Here is an 18,242-nt window from a genome sequence, read left to right on the forward strand (position 1 = left end):
TGGTCTCAGATTAATGTGTGTTAAGTGGCCCATTAACACCTTCCCAGCCATGGGGCAGTAAGGAGGGCCAAAAAAAAAAAAAAAAGCTGGTAGGTGATAGTGGGTTATAGATTGTTGTAATAAGCCATAAATTCAGCAGCTCTAGGGAGTCCAGGATTTTTAATGTCTAGCATATGACTTTAGAACCCAGGATCATCTTTTGAAGGTGTTGTGCAGGTTTCCTTTGAGGACAAGGATTGAGAGGTCAGATATAGAGGAATCTCTTGGGGGAGGGGAGGGAGTGTTTGCCCACAAGTGATAGGGTGTCTTATTTTTCTGTGCAAGTTCATTCGAGCACCGTGATTGTCTCATTTCATCCACATAGTTGTTCTTGGGCCATTTAGTGCTCTGGATGAGGTACACCACATGTTGAGATAGGCATGTGTAGGACTCATGAATCTTGAAAGGTGTGTTGGGGTGAAGGGGTACTGATCATCGTAACAGTGGAGATATGTCTGCAGGTTTTGCATCTGTTGTTCTGGCAAGGTCTGGTGCAGTTTTGAGTTGGATGTGTCCTGGTCGGTGGGGAGCTTGCTTCTGAGGAGCTTGGAGGGCTGTTTGAATGCCAGAAGAGGGGGTTCAGGAAAGATTTTTCAGGATGTGGTTCCCATCGAGTATGGTTTGTAAGTGCTTAATGATACCTATATGGGTTCCAGTGTGGGGTGGTAGGTGACAACTGGGACTGTGCAGTTGGGAGGGGGTTATTTCCATATTGGAGCAGACTCACTTCTTATTTGGGTGGCCTGTTCCGTGATGTGATCTACTGCTGTCTCTTTAGTAGGAACTATCCTTAATCATTAGTATTCGGTGCTAGAAAACTCACCCATTTTCAGAGCACACAGATTTGCAACTTTACAAGTACTGTGCTGAAAAGGGCAGCACCACCTTACTTTGACAAACCAAACCCAGGTATGATGAAATGTAGATTACGTGAGAGCTTTCCTGCAATAAAGTATTATGAAGCATTGTGAAATAAACTTTATGCTAACAGTTTGCAACAAAAGTATCATCCCACAAGGGTATGATTAGAATGTTTCAAAACAAGTCATTGTTAATGAAATTAAACAAAGTGAATAAAGCAAGGAATTTGAACTAGAGTAATATAATGATAAAAATGGGACAGACTCAAAAGAAGAGTAACAAGGGCCAAAAAAGAACACCTACCTTCCCCCACTTTAAGTACACTACTAACCTTTAGGGTTGTAGCAGGTTTCAAAGACATGCAACTGGTGGGGATTGTGTGTGAATGTGAAAACTTTAATCATGGAGTCCAAAACTACCACAATTCTGAAACAGATAAAAAGGGAAGCACTTATGTCTTATCAATCAAGAGCAGGGAAAGGGGACAGAGACAGATACACACTCACACCCCTACTAATGCATAATTATTTCAATTGTACAATGCCTTCAACATACTTTAATTAATTTGATCCTTACACTCTCCTACCCTCCCAACGAACAGTAACTGCAGTTCCTGCAAAACCACTTAGTCATGACTGTGGGTTAACTAACAAGACAAATAAACCAGCTGTTCACAAATTCAAGCACAGGTTCCTGCTACAGACCAACAGGAACTCCTGTAACATTCTTCTGTACATGGCAAAGCAGAACGTGTCAGTAGTAAGCTATACACCAATCTACATGAACTCTGATCCATTCTCCCTTTAAAAAGCTTGTTCAAAAGCACCATTTTAAGTAGATTTCTAGTTGCAGACATGCTTTCAAGAATTTCCTTCCATAAACAACTGAGAATCTCTCAAATACCTCTACACATAGCAGACAAAATGCCTTGCACATGGAATAAATTTTTACTCATACCTACCTATCTCTTCGCAATTTAACGGCTTTGACTTCTGTTGAAAATTCTATTTCAATAACTGTCTTCTTTTTCAGATCATCCCAGATCATCACTAAAATGGTGGAAAAGATCCCATCAGAAAACCAGTAATATTTCATTTCAGTTTTCTAAGATGTTTGACACAATCTCTTCCTAACTGGAAAGCACTTATATCAGTTTGATAAAGTGACAAGAAAAGCTATTTGTTGGACATTGATCCTGGGTTTGTATTCAGCCTGGGCTTACAGCAGTGGATGGTTGCTTTCCCCCCTGCTAAATTAAGTAGTAAAGAATTAAGACAGAAGCACAATTGTCAAGGTATTACTAGAACATTAATAGCTCAAGTGTTTCCAGAGTGCTTTACAAACGGTGTACAAAACAAAAACCAATCACTTTACTGATCTTTGAAATGTAACCAACTCTGTAGAGGAACACTGCATCTGTTTAAGAGTATACACCAGTATAAAATACTTTAGGATAGGAAGTGAATACAAGTAATTGAAACCACAGAGAGGATTTAGGTAGCTAGATTAATTATGGATATGCAATACAACCAAGACACAAGGGCAAAAATGACAAGTGGTCAAGACCCCCATTGTAAATGCTATCTAAAAAGATAGCACCTCCAGTACAACAGTAAATTCTAACACCAGTGAGCTGGTTCAATATGAACGGAAAGAACTCCATGCACTTCAAACCACTTACTGAATCACCATGTGTTTTCTTTTGCTGTCTCCCATCAAACTGAGCTTTCTAGTTAAGTCTTAGGTGGTACAGTTGCCTAATACAATACAAAGGCTGACACTTTAAAAGAAAACTAAGATGTGGGGACTGGATGCCTTAAATGCAGAGGCAGTCTCACTTTCAGGTCAACTGCTTTGAGTAGGTACATCAGTGTTGATGGTTTTGATCAGATTTAAAGATACATGAATACAAATAGCTGAAGCAAATGATGATGAAATACAGGCCACTTCACTACTACCACATTATGAGCATTCATTGTAACCTGACAGTGTCAAAAATTAAACACTAAAATGGCCAGCACCTTATAATTTAGCACCGAGAGCAGGCCAGCTTCACTGACTTGACAACAAGGGCTTAGCAAACAATAGAAAAACCTCCAAAACTAAGTGCCAATATTTCAGTCTCTGTGCATCTCAGAACACCAAGTCCTCCAATTCAGAAAGACTTGGTCACAGTGGAGGGGCTTACTATTTTGTTAGCGATTGTCAAGTTCTCTAAATAGGTCAGGCACAATAATGAGTATAACTATGACTTCTGGGAAAGTTTTCAATCTTGTCAAGATTGAAAGTGAATTGTAAAACCATTACTGCAAGAAATCTGTGAAGACTTCCCCCAGCCCAGCCCTCTCAGACAAAGGTTTTTAAATTGTTAAAATGTATGAGAAAGTTTTAGCAAATTTACAAATCATTAGCCAGGCTTGCAGCTCAGTCAGGTTTTCTGTTTTTGCATGACTGATTTTTATTGGCATGCAGGTCTGAGTAGGTTTCTTTAGAGTTTATTTTCAATATCTTAGAAAATGGTGAGCAAGCCATTCACCAAGTAAAATGACATAAAAAGAACCACAGATATTCCAAAACAAGCATGACAGAAGTAGAGATAGAGAGTCTGGGGTCAAATTCATGAGCAGGCATAATGCCCAATGGCTTAAGAGGAAGATACATATCTTCCTTGAACTTAAAATACTAAAAGAATTTTAGGCAGGTTGCAACACAAAGACTACACACAGACTTTCTGGATTCTATAAAAAAAATTTAGTTTGCGGTCTGTTGGATGCCAGAAACACATTTATGAAATCTGTTCCTTAGTGCTCAACACTGTACCTTTGTTAGGTGGATATTTTGGCTTTTTTCCTCCACCAACTAATGCTAAATAGTTGCACCGAAATAACATTTCAACATGGCCAATGCCTCCTTCTAGAAATTCTGTAAAACAAAAAATGAAATTTGTAAATATACTCAGCACTTAATTTCACAGCAAAATGGGTCTTAGATAGCATTGGAACATTTTCTTCTTTACAGAAAGTGTGACATTTTAGGATTTACTACAGAAGTGCAAAATACCACCGAGGTCAAGCCCATGTTAAGAGGCCTTTTACTGCATTGCCACAAGAAAATGCTTCAGTATATGACTACGGCTACTCTCAGTTATCTACACTATGGAAAGATACTGTGTGCAGATCTCCTCCTGTCCCCATCTGGATATTAAGAGAATCCAAAGAAGAGTGATTACTCTTAGCTACAATTAACAGCTTTTTCAGCAGAGACCACAAGTTACATTTAAAAAAAAACAAACACTATACAACACAGGATACTTAGATATTCAAAGTTGTTTATGATTGCAAAAAAGTACAATTCCCCCCCCACACACAAATACTGAAGTATACTTTTTAAAATGGAAAACAAGAAGTTACTCATTTATGGTATGTATATATCAATGATCCTATTAAAATTAATTTCTCTTTTATGGTATGTTAACACTTCTTGCAGGCAACAAGAAAGAAGAGGGTTTTTAGGAAGGATTTTGAGAGAGAAAGTGGCTAGTGAATACAGATTAGGTAGGCATGCCATGTTTATGGGCAGTATTGAAAAAAGCAGAGGAGATGAAGAGATATCAAAGCTAGCATCAGATGTGATGGGAGAGTTGCAAGAGAAAAGGGTAGAGGCACTTGTCACTATTTTATGCCATTTACTTTTTTGATTTTCCTCTCCGTTTATGCAATTAAATTAAGCAAAAGTAAAAGTGTATTCTAGTCAGTTTCACTTTTTGGTTCTCAAATTCTACCATCCTTCCATACAGTCTTCAGGGGCAAAATAGAGCTGTTCTTAAATCTCACTCTGCACAGTGAGCTCTATGGTCACCAATATCTGGTGGAGGAAAGTTCCATAGCTGTAGGGCAGCCAGTCAAAGTTCAGTCCCCTTCCACCCCAATAATCATTTTCAAAACTACTAATTTTATTGGCTCCAGTCTCTGCAATTAAGTACAAAGCTCTGGTTAGTATTAACAGTGCTATAAGCACCTCAATTCAAGTAAACTGAGAAACATAACTTGGCATATGGTAGGGTATGTACTTCTTTTAGAGTGTGTAAGTAAGTTCTCTTGGGCAGGGCACAGTAGATCAGGATCTTGACCTGGATCTGGTATTGGACAGGTAGCCAGTACAGCATGCAGAAAAATGGGGTTGAGGGGGAATGTGCTCAATCTGTTTTGCTCTGAAGATGAACCAAACACATGCACATCCATCTGGAGCTTCTTCATGCGTTCACTTCCATCCCCAAGTAGCAGTGAACTATCTGGACTAGGAAATAATGAATGCTTTGGTCCAATGGGAAGGAACTTTTAGCTAAAAGCGCCATTTGGGTATCCAAGATTAGAAGTCCAGAAGGACACTTTAGTCCAGCATTACACTGATGGTCAGTGGACAAGTGCCCTAACATTATGGTTTTAGACAGTTACCCCCCAATAATATGAGCATCACTTCTGTCTTGCACAGATTAAGCTTCAGTCAGCTGCTTTTTAACCAAGTCTCTCTCTGACTCAGATACCAGGAAACCAGAGTGATGGTGCTGTCTATGTTTAATGTAAAGTTATGACAGCCACTATGCTTGAGGGCAGTGTGAAAACAGTGTTGGATTATATACAATTCAAATTTACAGATAGATGTGGAGGAGCATGTGCCACCAACAAGGCCTTCATGACAGGAGGTTTAGGAAAGAGACCTCTCCTTTGGAAGTGAGTCTCAGACAAAACACAAATGAGAAGCAGACATCCAGGTTTCAGAGGAAGAGAGGAAATGGAGTTTAAGTAGTTAGAAAGTCATGAATGACAATGAGCTTTCTGAAGGCAGAGCTGGAATTCCAGAAGGAGCAGAAAGAGGAGTGGGATCAGAAAGGTTAGGGACGCGACAGATTAAAGAACACAGAACCTGAGGGATGGGAAGCAAAATAGGAATGGTAGGAGTATACTCAGCAGGGATGAGATTAAAGATAGACATCACTAGCAGTTAGGAGGAGCTACATCCCTCTTATGGCAACTAAAGGATGTACGGACTGGAATCAGAGACCTCCACACACTTTAAGTTAGAAGAAAACGCTTAAGAAAGGAGGACTGGAAAAGCAGTGAGGCTGTTAGGAAACCCCAGAGGCCTCACTGGTAGTCAAAGGGAGAGAAAGGGTTATATCTGAGGTACAGAAAACACTGCCATTCCTCTCAGAACAGATGCAGTCTGGCTCCCTCCACTGGTTAGAAGAATGGTTTTCGCTAAGTTTCTGTCAAGTCTTATTGTTGAGCAAAAACTGTATATAGGCTTTAACAACCACCAAAGCAGTTTTTACATGACAGTATCAGGCAGAAAAAGCCCAGTACAGATTACAGCCTAATCCTCTAGCCACTTGATGTGGTGCTCTCCCTTATAAAACACACCACAACTTGTTTAACCTGTGACTTTAGAGAGCTACCCCAGTTCTTTCACACTTACAATGTGTTGCTCACCCCCTCTAGTGACCAGTCCACAGAGGTTTCAGTCTGATACTAGCTTCAAGATCACACACCTGAGTCTGTTAGCTCAGGCAGTAGAGGATTACCAGAAGTTAAATTGCTGATCTAGAAGACACATGACTGAGACTCGCTGTGGAGCCAGTGGAGCCCTCCTTGGCTGGAAGGAAAGTCATTGGACAAGGGCTCAATGCAGGAAGAAAGTAACCCAGGCAAGAGCCCTGTGGAGAAGACATGTAGGCTGGACTTTCAAAACAGAGCTAGCATAGAAAAATGACAGGTTTCAGAGTAGCAGCCGTGTTAGTCTGTATTCGCAAAAAGAAAAGGAGTACTTGTGGCACTTTAGAGACTAACCAATTTATTTGAGCATAAGCTTTCGTGAGCTACAGTTGCACCCGATGAAGTGAGCTGAAAAATGAGAAAGCATCTCACACCTTGTTTCTCTTTTTCTTTGAGAGGATCTGCATTATAAACTCTGAATCCATTTTCCATTCCACATGCAAAGCATCCTAAAACACAAAATGGAAAAATATGCATTAATTATGTAATACAGGCAAAATAGAACAAGTGGGAGGGCTGGGGGGGGGTCACTATTCAAGAGCTTTAATGTCAATGAAATTTATTTCAAGAAGAATGTTGCGTCTTTAGTTTAAAATAGAAAGAGTGGAAACAGTGCAAAGTTGTTTTTTCCACTTTGTTTCAATGTTGGAAGTCCCTGGTGTTCTGTTTAAACAGGTGGTGAAGAAACAATGGAAGGAAAGGAGATACTGTATCACATAGGAGGCAGTTTGATCATGAGTCAATACCAGGGAGAAGGAAATCAGTTTTGGTGTATTCTTACTGAAACTTACACTCCCCAGTAACAGCTAGCACAGAAAACCCCTATATTCACTTCATGTACTAAAAAAGGAGTCCTAGTTCAAATATTCAGATTACTAATTAAAACTTTACTATGTTATCTAACAGGTTCGTTCCTGAAATAGGTGAGAATAGTTCTTTATCTATCACACTCTGATAGTGGAATGCAGGATAGCACAGTGCAACTTGGAAGTCCATCAGGTCCACTTAACTGTGGGGAACTAGAGCAACTCAAGCAACGGAACTTATAAACTAAAGAGTTTTGAATATACAGAGATTTTACAGCTCTGACCAATTTTTTTTTAAGCTGAAGCCCAGAATTGGGTTATGCAGATCTCTTAGATTGGGGCGGGGAGGAGGCGGGGGAAGAAGGGAAGAGAATGACTTTTAAATGGATTCCTTCATACTCCCAGAGTGAGTTCTTCTGCTGTTTTATTTGATTTACGTTAGTAAATACTAATGATTCTACTTATCACAAGTAGTGAGTCATACTATCTGCCAGTATTGGACAAATGGCAGAACACATAGAAGCCATTAACAAGCATCCAGAGATTCTAATTATTGTGCATGCAGAGAGATTGTTACAGAAAAAAACTTGATAAAACAAATACACAATTTAAAAGTGAGACAAGGTGGGTGAGAAGAGCTCTGGGTAGCTCAAAAGCTGGTCTTTCACCAAGAGAAGCTGGTTCAATAAAATATATTACTTTACCCACCTTGTCTCTTGTATCGTGGGCCCAACCCAACTACAACAGCACAAACAATAATTTACAAGTGGCATACCAAAATTCATAAAGAACTTTGAGATTCAAGGGCACAAAATAATTGGAACAAGTTTGATTTTCCTATGCAATGATCTGAAATTTTTTAAACAACCTTTAATACAAAAGTTGAGAATGTGTGTGTTAGTGTGTATCCATAAGGAACATTGTGACACTCCCCATCTCTATGTCCACCCCTTTTTCAAGATGATACATTTTTACAAAATATGCCAGTACTGCATCATCTGAAAACTCATGATTTGCTGATCTTTATTGTCCTAGTAATGTGTGTGGCAACGTTATATGTAAAGTTATAAGATTCTACTGTATGATGTTAGTAAGGGCTAGTCTACACTAGAAGTGCTACAGTGCAGCTGTATGTCTGGCAATGACACTCTATGCCAACATGTGAGAGCTCTCCTATTGGCATAATAAAACCACCTCGCAAGAGATGGTAGCTACATTGGCAAGAGAAGCTCTCCCACCAACAAGCACTGTCCTCACTAGCGCTTATGTCAGTGTAACTTAGGTCACCCGTGGGGTGGCTTATTCACACCCCTGAGTGACAAATTATGTTGACATAACCTGTAGTGTAGACAAGCCCTAAGACATATTCCAAATCTGGGGACACAGCCACAGACCAGTTCCTCAGAGACAAAAGTCAAACTGATGCCTCAACCAGGTGTCAACTAAATCAAATGGACCATCACCTGGTTAAGTGACCATTCTTTGGCAGGAAAAAGGGTATGAGTGAGAAATTTACATCTTGGCAAAGAAACAGTTGGAGGTTCCTATCCCCACAGACTAGGTCTCCTGAACCCCAGCTTGAGAGAGTTCTCAAAGAAGAGGAAAAGGTGTAAGAAGGAGAACAGATGCCCCAAAATATTCCTCCCTTTCTCTCTACCCACAGCAGCCACAACACCTGAGAAACAAAGAAAAAGCCTAGGACTGAGGGAGGGATCCTGTATGAAAGGAATTCAGCCAGTAAGACTGCTGAATTATGTGGTGAGAGAGACTGTTTTAAATGCACTTAATTGGTTACAAGGAAATAAAAGGTAAAATGCAACAAGCTATGACTTTTAAGCCTCATTACTTGTAATCACTTCAAATCTTTCTGTAGTTCAGAAATTTGTTTTATCTAAACCAGTGTGCTTGGATTGAAGTGTTTGGGAAACTCCATTTGAGATATGCACAAATCCTGTATTTTCTATTAATAAATTGACAGATTTATATGAGCTTCTGGTGTCCAGCCCTGTCCTGGGCAACACAAGACATGCATTTCTGAGGGAAAGTCTCAGTTGAGAATGTTGGCCTGGGAATTTGCTGGTGTTACTCTGCAGCATAATTCAAGAGTACCTGGCCACAGCACTCACACAATATAGCTGGGAGTAATTTACATGCTGGAGGTGGTGTGAGCATAGACCAGGTAGTTGCTCTCACAGCAAAGCAGTGTAAAAGGCACCCCAGGTTGTAGAATTGACAGGAAACTGCTGTTCAACAGATTGCACCCTGGGTAATGTCAAACATCTACTCTAAAATAATAAAAACCAGGGTCTTGTTGGGCTCCGAGTTATAAACCCCAAATTAATATCTACAAAACTATTAATAAAAACCTCACTTCGCACTTTCCTTCTTCATCTTGCCAAACTATTTGCTCAGATCCCTATGTCCAATTGTTCCTGCATGTCAAAATAACTTGGTTGTTCTGCAGCTAAATGGCAGACAGACAGCCTGAAAAGAAGGTTCAGACTGCATATTTTTCTCTTTGTAAACCCTTAATAGCAAGCAGACATCTTATGATTTTATTATAAATAAAGTACATATGTTTATTATGGAAATCTTACAATTAATGAAGCGACATATCCCCAAAATGATTATATTGGGTACTCTCGATTGGTGTTTCCTAATGATTGGTCCATGAACTGTCACTAGACCATGAGATCTCCCTGACATAGTTCAGGAAGGCAGCAAGCCAGTCCCTAGTACCAAAAAGGTTGAGAAACACTACTTTAAATTATGCCACATAAATATATGCGGTGAAGCATCTGCATGGCACCAAGGATATTCAGAATCTTTTGACTATGGATTATCAACTATATACTGGAATAATTTTACAGATAATTTTAAGATAAGCATGGCTGATATGGCACAATCACTGAAAAACAAATGGATTCAACATTTTTGTTTTTCCTGAAATTTTAACTAGCTTGCATCAGCAAATCATCAATTTCAGGAAAATAATTTGTTGAGGATTGGCAGCATCCTGCATTTGTATGCATGAACCTTCCAGGTCAGCAGTCAAGATAGTACTTGATATATGGAGAAATCCCTCCCCTCTCACAAGGGGCTGAAATACTGCCAGAATTTTAAAGTAACCCAATAGCCTATTAAGCTGTTTAAGTGCAGGTCAACAAAAATGGTTGAGGGAAAGGAGGTAGTGAACATTAGAAGTTTGTGCTGAAAAATTTGAATGGTTAAATCACTGGATTTTTAGGGTATTCCTTCTCTTTTCCTAGGTTTTACTGCCATCTTACTGTAAGAGATAGTTTCTTCTCAAATATGACCATACACCAGCTTGATTAGTTGGAGGGGAGCCATTATACCATGCACAGGATGCAAGTTTTGGAGCATCCATAGGATTCCTGCTGACTGAGCTCACAGAAAGCAACAATTACAACAGGTGCACTGCTCCTCCCATTGTTGTCAACAGGTGCTTTGCCACTGATTTTCAGTAGGTACAGTGTCACTCCTATTTGGCAGGCACTCATTGCCAGCAGACTCCCGGGGCAACACAAGCAGCTACCTTTACATCTGCTTTCAGTACTACAAAAGTCATCTCCCAAGAATAGAAAAGAAAGACCAATGATTTTCTTCAAAGGCACTGATGTACTGGTTTGTAGAGCACAACTTCAAGCTGGGCTTTGAGATTTCTGCTTGACCCAGTTTCTAAAAAAGTTCCATATGTCTGAGAGTGTATACACATGGAAGAGGCCAAATGGTGAATATTACCAATCAAGAAAGTCTTTTCACTAACTATAATATTAAAGGTTTCAGAGTAGCAGCCGTGTTAGTCTGTATTCGCAAAAAGAAAAGGAGTACTTGTGGCACCTTAGAGACTAACCAATTTATTTGAGCATAAGCTTTTGTGAGCTACAGCTCACTTCATCGGATGCATTCAGTGGAACATACAGTGGAGAGATTTATACACACAGAAAACATGAAACAATGGGTGTTACCATACACACTGTAACAAGAGTGATCACTTAAGGTGAGCTATTACCAGCAGGAGAGCGGGGGGGGGGGGGGGGAGGGGACTTTTGTAGTGATAATCAAGGTGGGCCATTTCTAGCAGTTGACAAGAATGTCTGAGGAAGATACTTTAATGGTGTTGAACTGAGAGGCTTATAGTCAAGCTAGAGCCACAGCTTCATTTTGCCATGTGTCATTGATTTGCAGCATACATTGAGCTGATAAAGCAAATGGCTATAGTATTCCATGAGCTGCAACTATGGAGTTAATAAATTGATAAGTTATCTGACAAACCTTATAACTAAGGCTCTGTAGCTTTTTCCCCCATAAGGGAGAAATTATCTTTCCAAGGTAATGGCAAGCATGGTATGGTGATGATATAGTTCTGGATGAGAGCTGATATTTCTTGGAGACTATTTTTTCAAATTACATTTCCTTTCTATGAGAGGTTCTCTACAGAATGATTGATATATTTCCAGTATACTGTGGTGGTAAAGTAATGCTTTAAAAAAAACCTGTTAGATACTAAAAAAAATTTAAATTTTGCCTTAATATTAGTGAAGGACCAACATTTTATGACAAACCCGAATAGACTATGTTAGCAGACATTAAAATTTGCTATAATGCCACTGCATGTTTTCTACAAAGGCAGACTCCCCAAGGTAAGGGAACTAGAAGGAAAGCTCAGAGATTCCCAGGAAACTTAACTGAACACAATATACTTAGGGTATGTTTACTTGCAGCTGGGGGTGTGCTTCCCAGCCCCGGTAGACAGACTCCCACTAGCTTTGCTTGGCCTAGCACACTAAAAATAGCAGTGTGGACATTGCAGCATGGGCAGCAGCTCAGGCTAGCCACCAGAGCTCAGACGGGCTTGGCTTTGGGTGGCTAGTCTGAGCCGATGCCCATGTCCAGACTGCTATTTACAGTGCACTAGCTCAAGCAACGCTGGCGTAAGTCTGCCTGCCTGGGCTAGGAGGCATGCTCCAAGCTGCAGTGTAGGAATATTTTCAGAGACCAATACAACAGGTGGCTGGAGTGGGAGAGGGAAGGAAACAAAAATGAGCTTCCATATTTAAGGGTTTTGGGTTTTTTTTTCTTGAGAGTGAAATCTATGCAAGACAAGAGGACTCTAAGTTCATAGTCCAGAGGTTTGAGCAGGAGAGAAGTTTAACAAGCAAGCAGTTTATTCCACCACTGCTATAAGCCTGATCCAAGAATTTTGCAATTATTGTATGTATCTGATTCCTTTAACCAATTTTAACTCTCACCTTTCTTTCTTTTTATAAATAAACCTTTAGTATCTAATATCTAAAGGATTGGCAACAGTGTGATTATTGGGTAAGATCCGAGTTATATATTGACCTGGGTATGTGTCTGGTCCTTTAGGATCAGAAGAAGCCTTTTGTTTGAGGAAATTGGTTTTAAATAAACCACTCATCATTAAGTCTAGTATCTGGGTGTTGAATCCAGGACCAGAATACCTAAGGAGGCTGCATTTCTGACTTCTTGATAGCCAGTATGGTAAGACAGAAGTTTACTTTTGTTGCTGGATTGGTATATCTCATGGAAGAACCACCACCAGTTTTGGGGTGTGTCTGCCCTTTTCTCCAGCAACTTGTCCTGAATTTGATATTCTCAGTTGTGACCCACGGAGGCAAGGTGACAATCTCTCCTTCACATGACAACCTGCTCTGAACCTTTCGGATGAAAGAATGGACCAAACAAAAGATACAGACATTGACTCGGACATGAGGTACCACTACTACACTTTCAACTCTGTAACTTGTGTTTCCATAACCTACAGTAGCTCTTATTCCTGTGACAATGCCAAGTGACTTAGGAGCCTAAGTCCCATTTTCAACAGTGGCTTAGGCATTCAGAAGCTTAAGTCTCATTGAAGAAAATCAATGGGACTTAGGTGCCTTTGAAAATTTTACACAGCATCTATAAGCGTAAGTATTATTTTCTTTACTTTTATCCTTTTTCTTATTTAAAGAAAAAAGCAGTACGTTGTTTAATCTGCAACTATAACTTGAATTTGACTATTATTGGTGGAATGAGTACTATCTGCCCATATTGACCCAGTGGTGCCAAAGTAAAAAGGGAGGGCTTGGAAGGGGCTGAAATGCCTGTCCTGGAAGTGCCATGCTGCATAGAGGAAATCTTTTTACTTTAGGATCGAGGACACATAGATGTGTTATATTGATGTCCAACAGCATCCTCTGCTCTGCGCACATTACCTAAGACTGCACACACTGTCTAAAACTGGTCAGCTGCAAAGTCATTTCTGCATCATGAGGTCTAGACATTTTGTTTTGCTGTTAGGCAGGCTCAAGAAAGGGAGAACAGCCTAATAGCTTGAACACAGGACTGACAGATAATCTCTGGATTCCATTACCAACTCTGTCATATGCAGTATGACACCTAGGGGGCAGGGGGAGTGAAGGGGGAGGAATCCCTCTCAGTATGTGAAATTACTCCTTCCTTAGGAGACAAGGTTATTATGAGGTTTCTTTCATTCGTTCAGTAATTTTTGTGAAGTGCTTTGAGATCCTTGGACAGAAAACACTACAGAAGTGACTAGAATTAAGATTATATCAAATTTTAAATTAATAAAAACTTTGACAAAAAAGTTTGTTGTGAAGTACTTGACAGCACTTAACCTTTTCTGTAAGACAATGAAAAACCATCCTATATAAAAAAAATAGTAATATTTCTCAAAGCTTAAAAGGTAAATATGGGTTTCTGATACTTCAGATGAAACACGCCAGTCATAGAACTAAGGTCTTTTCCAGCCCTATTAGATCATTCCTCCCATCTTCCTGTGAGTAGTGGATTGGCTATTCTTGAGTTACTGAGAAATGAGGTGATTGCAAAATTATATGCAGGCACTCACACTAAGTTTCAGCACTCCAGTGATTCAGATTTCTATTTTTAGTTAGTAGCAAAATGGAAGTAGTGAGGTTTTCCTCCTAGCTACTGTTTTTAGAATTACATTCACAATAACCAGGAAAAATAACTAATAAGGGCTAGTCTACACTGGCAACGCTTTAACATGGCTAGTCTACACAGGCAACACTAGTCTATGTGGCAGAGCTTTAACGTGGCTGGTGTGGTCACAGCAGAGCGCTGGGAGACAGCTCTCTCAGCGTTCTTAAAAAAACAAAACAAAACATACACCTCCATGAGGGGCGTAGCTCCTACCGCTGGTGCACTGTCTACACTGGCACTTTACTATGCTGAAACTTGCTGCGCTCAGGGGGATGTTTTTGCACACCCCTGAGTGAGAAAGTTGCAGCACTGTGAGTGGTCAGTGTAGACAAGCCCTAAGATAAGTACTTTTGTATCCTAAATGCTATCAGGTATCATACTGGTTAGGCTATTTTTTAAATGTATATATATATATACCATTTATAATGAGAAAGCGTTACAGTAGCTTGCAAACAGAACCTCCCTCACTTTCTTTGTCTATATAACTAGGGAACTGTTTAAGTTGCCAGTTTACTTAGAAAAAGTACCTAACAACGCAGCTAAGGTAAGCTCCTCAGCTCAGGGACTATCTTCCTAAGAGTCTGTACAACTCCTTCGTACATTTTGGGATGCTACCATAATTAAATAATGCTCAGCATCAGGGGTGTCATTTCAGACAAATTCAAGAGGTGGGGGAAAAAGTTGCATCAGCATATACAATATTCTTTGTCCCAATTGGCATCATCAAGAATAACTACAGTACTAGGCAATTATTTCTTTCCTAATGACAGCATTCAAAGTTGGGGGAGGCTAAACTGCCCCCTCTTGTCCCATAGCAAATGACACCCCTGTTTGGCATACATTTCATTCTGAAAACAATGGGAGTCACAGCACCAACAAATTTATTCTAAACTGAGGACCTGATGCTGCAATGGGCAAAACCTTGTAGCACTCACAAATGGGTGCAAGCTTAAGATGGGTTTCAGAGTAGCAGCCGTGTTAGTCTGTATTCGCAAAAAGAAAAGGAGTACTTGTGGCACCTTAGAGACTAACCAATTTATTTGAGCATAAGCTTTCGTGAGCTACAGCTCACTTCATCGGATGTAGTGAGCTGTAGCTCACGAAAGCTTATGCTCAAATACATTGGTTAGTCTCTAAGGTTAAGATGGTATATCTAGTCAATATTCCTCATTAGTAGTCACATATGCAGAACAAGTACCAGAGCTAATCTCCGATGTTTGAATCCACAGATTGAAACTGTGGACCCAAAATCCAAGTTGCCCACACTTACCACTATTTCAAATGTGAGATATGACGACAGGGGAGGTATTAAGATCAATTTAGGTTTTTTTTCCAGCCAACGTGGTAGCTCAAACACCTCAAAGGTGCAGCTTCATTAAAAAACAAAAAAACCACACACACACCACACTGCTTACAAAGACAGTGAAACATTATATGTGTCACGGAACAATTCACATTCATTCTCACTTATTAAAAAAATTAAATCAGCTTTATTTGCTATGGCTACAAATGGAAAAAAAGGAAATATTTAACAACTTTGTTTTAAGATACAAGACTTATTTCCTTGCACTCTGGAAGAAAATTCTGGTACTCATCCACAAATCTTTTCCCCCCCACAACACAAGAAAAAGACACTTATTCAAAAGACTGATACTTCGTACATTGAGACAGCAAGATTAGGCATACGTGCACTGTTTCTTGAAACAGATTATGAAGGAGATTTTCAAAGGCATTAGGAGCAGCAATGCACCTAGCTGCTATTAAAAGTCAGAGAGTTAGGCACTTTACTTTCACTTGTACCTTAGAAAGTCTCCCCCAGTTTCCCTGAGAACGGAGAGCCAAGCATAGGACGTGAAGCTTTAATTAGTTTTTTTTTCCCCACCCAACGGGCTCTACATATCATTAGATAGAATAAAACATTATTGATCTACTTATATTGTCAGTGTCTTTTTAAGCATGATGTAGAGTACAAAAATCAGACAGCACAACCAAATCTCCACCACTAATTTGTACAACATAAAAATGTGTTAAAGTGACACATGCTATTTGGCAAATTACTCCCCCAGTAAATCTCAGGAGAACCTCCCTTATTTTAAAACAGAAAATTAAGGCCACATAAGAAGCTGTTACAACTTAAATATCTTTCACTTCAGTGACTAGTGTTTTTAGGTGCCTAAATATAAAAAGGAATCTGATTTTCAGAAAGTGCCAAAGAACCCGCTAACTGAAAAGCAGGGGCACCCAAAAAAAAAATCACTAACCACTTTTGAAAATTCTGGTCACGGACTTTGGCTCCAACACATTCTTCTCAGACTTGATGGCTGAGAGAAACACAAATGAGGGCATGGTACTGCCAACACCATATAGAAATCTCTCTCTACTTTAAGGGACACAACAGCTGCATCTACACTGGTAAAACCTAGATAAATAATGCTCCAACAGGAGTAGTGAGAGTGGAAACTGTAGCGTAAACAAGATGGTAGCAAAAACGCTAGCACTTTGTCAGTGTGATAGCTTTCACTGATCTTACCATGTATAGAACTATGCACCAGATTTTTCCTAGTATATAAAAAGCCAGAAAGCATCTCTAAACATGATTATTGCAGAAGCCACATTATGAATTGGTCCCAATTCTGACATTTCATTTCCCTAACAGCACTTAAGCTAAAAGAGTTAACCACAATCACACTCCAAAACACAAACCACTTCCCAAACCTGCTTTAGGATTTGAAGATTTACAGCTGTGGTGCCCCAGAGTAAAGCCACACAGGCCCTGAATTTAGTCAGAAGTCAAGGCAGTGCCTGGGGCCGCAGGTAAACAGCACAGTGTGGTGTCACCAAGGCAGCAAGGAGGACATGCTGCCACACACAGGCTGCCCTGGAGAGGCATTTCAGCCCCACTCCAACCCGCAACAGGTCACACTCCCCTTTGCCTCATGGTGAGCCCCACTCCCTCACCAGCCGGGGGGCTAGTCTGTGTTATCCCAAAACTTTTGTTTGGTTGGAAAAAAAATTGGAGAAGGGAATAAAGGGAAGGTTTGAGGACAAAAGGATAGAATATCTCCCCATTACGACACCCTCCCCCCGCCGCCCCCACACTCCCCGCCACCGCGGCCCCCGCCACCCCCACACTCCCAGCCAGGCCCCTCCCGCCACCCCCACACTCCCCGCCACCCCCACACTCCCAGCCAGGCCCCCCCCGCCCCCGCGGCCCCCCGCCACCCCCACACTCCCAGCCAGGCCCCCCCCCGCCCCCGCGGCCCCCGCCACCCCCACACTCCCCGCCAGGCCCCGCCACCCCCAGACAAACCCCACCGGAACCCCACCTACTCCCAAGCTGCCCCCACAGCCGTTTCCCCTGATTCGGCCGCAGCTCCCCGCTCCCCCTCACCGTGGTCCTGGTTGAAGCCGGCGTACAGCAGCCCGTTGCCGTGCGGGTTGGCCGGCAGCAGGTTCATGGCTACTGCCGGATGCGGAGCTGGCCCGAGGCCTTTAAACCATCGCGGCCGCGGGCGGACTGAGCCCGGACGCCGACACTCCCCGCGGCCAGCGGGCAGGCGCAGGGACAGAGGCAGGCCAGCGGCTGCTTCCGACCCCGTCAGGCCGCGCGCCGAGCCAGATACCATCCACCCGCCAGGCCGGGGAGCGCCGAGCAATCGAACCGCCGCCCGTGGAGGCTCACCCCCCGCGACGGGTATGTGGGATCCACTGCCCCCTCCCGGGGTAGGGTGACCCGGGGCTGGCATGGGGGATCCAGTGCCCACCCCCGGGGCTGGAACGGGGGAGCCACTGCTGCCGTCCCGCGGCTGTCATGGGGGATCTACTCCCCTTCCCTCCGGGACTGGCCTGGGGAGTCTTCTACCCCCTGAGGAATCTCCCCTCACAACCGAGAGGGAAGCTCTGATTTAGTTGGGGTGGGTCCTGCTTTGAGCAGGGGGTTGGGCTAGATGACCTCCTGAGGTCTCCTCTTCCAACCCTAATCTTCTAT

General features: G+C 41.6%; 1 protein-coding gene across 3 annotated transcripts in view; it reads right to left on the reverse strand.

Moving 5' to 3' along the window:
- WDR45B (WD repeat domain 45B) overlaps nt 1–17,890 on the reverse strand; it is a 30,009-nt gene extending 12,119 nt beyond the window's left edge. Inside the window, exons 1-5 of one of the 3 annotated variants that reach the window (XM_073311252.1) lie at nt 17,646–17,887; nt 6,827–6,901; nt 3,721–3,822; nt 1,862–1,949; nt 1,232–1,326 (exon numbers count right to left, since the gene is read on the reverse strand). In XM_073311252.1, coding sequence (XP_073167353.1) covers nt 1,232–1,326; nt 1,862–1,949; nt 3,721–3,822; nt 6,827–6,901; nt 17,646–17,880 — 595 coding nt within the window. In that variant the 5' untranslated portion in view covers nt 17,881–17,887. Of the gene's footprint in view, nt 1–1,231; nt 1,327–1,861; nt 1,950–3,720; nt 3,823–6,826; nt 6,902–17,645 lie in introns of all 3 variants that reach the window. The other 2 variants (XM_073311254.1, XM_073311253.1) reach the window with 2 other exon arrangements.
- Nucleotides 17,891–18,242: the final 352 nt, after the last annotated feature.

The sequence above is a fragment of the Lepidochelys kempii genome, chromosome 14 (genome assembly GCF_965140265.1).
Source record: "Lepidochelys kempii isolate rLepKem1 chromosome 14, rLepKem1.hap2, whole genome shotgun sequence".
NCBI lineage: Eukaryota > Metazoa > Chordata > Testudines > Cheloniidae > Lepidochelys > Lepidochelys kempii.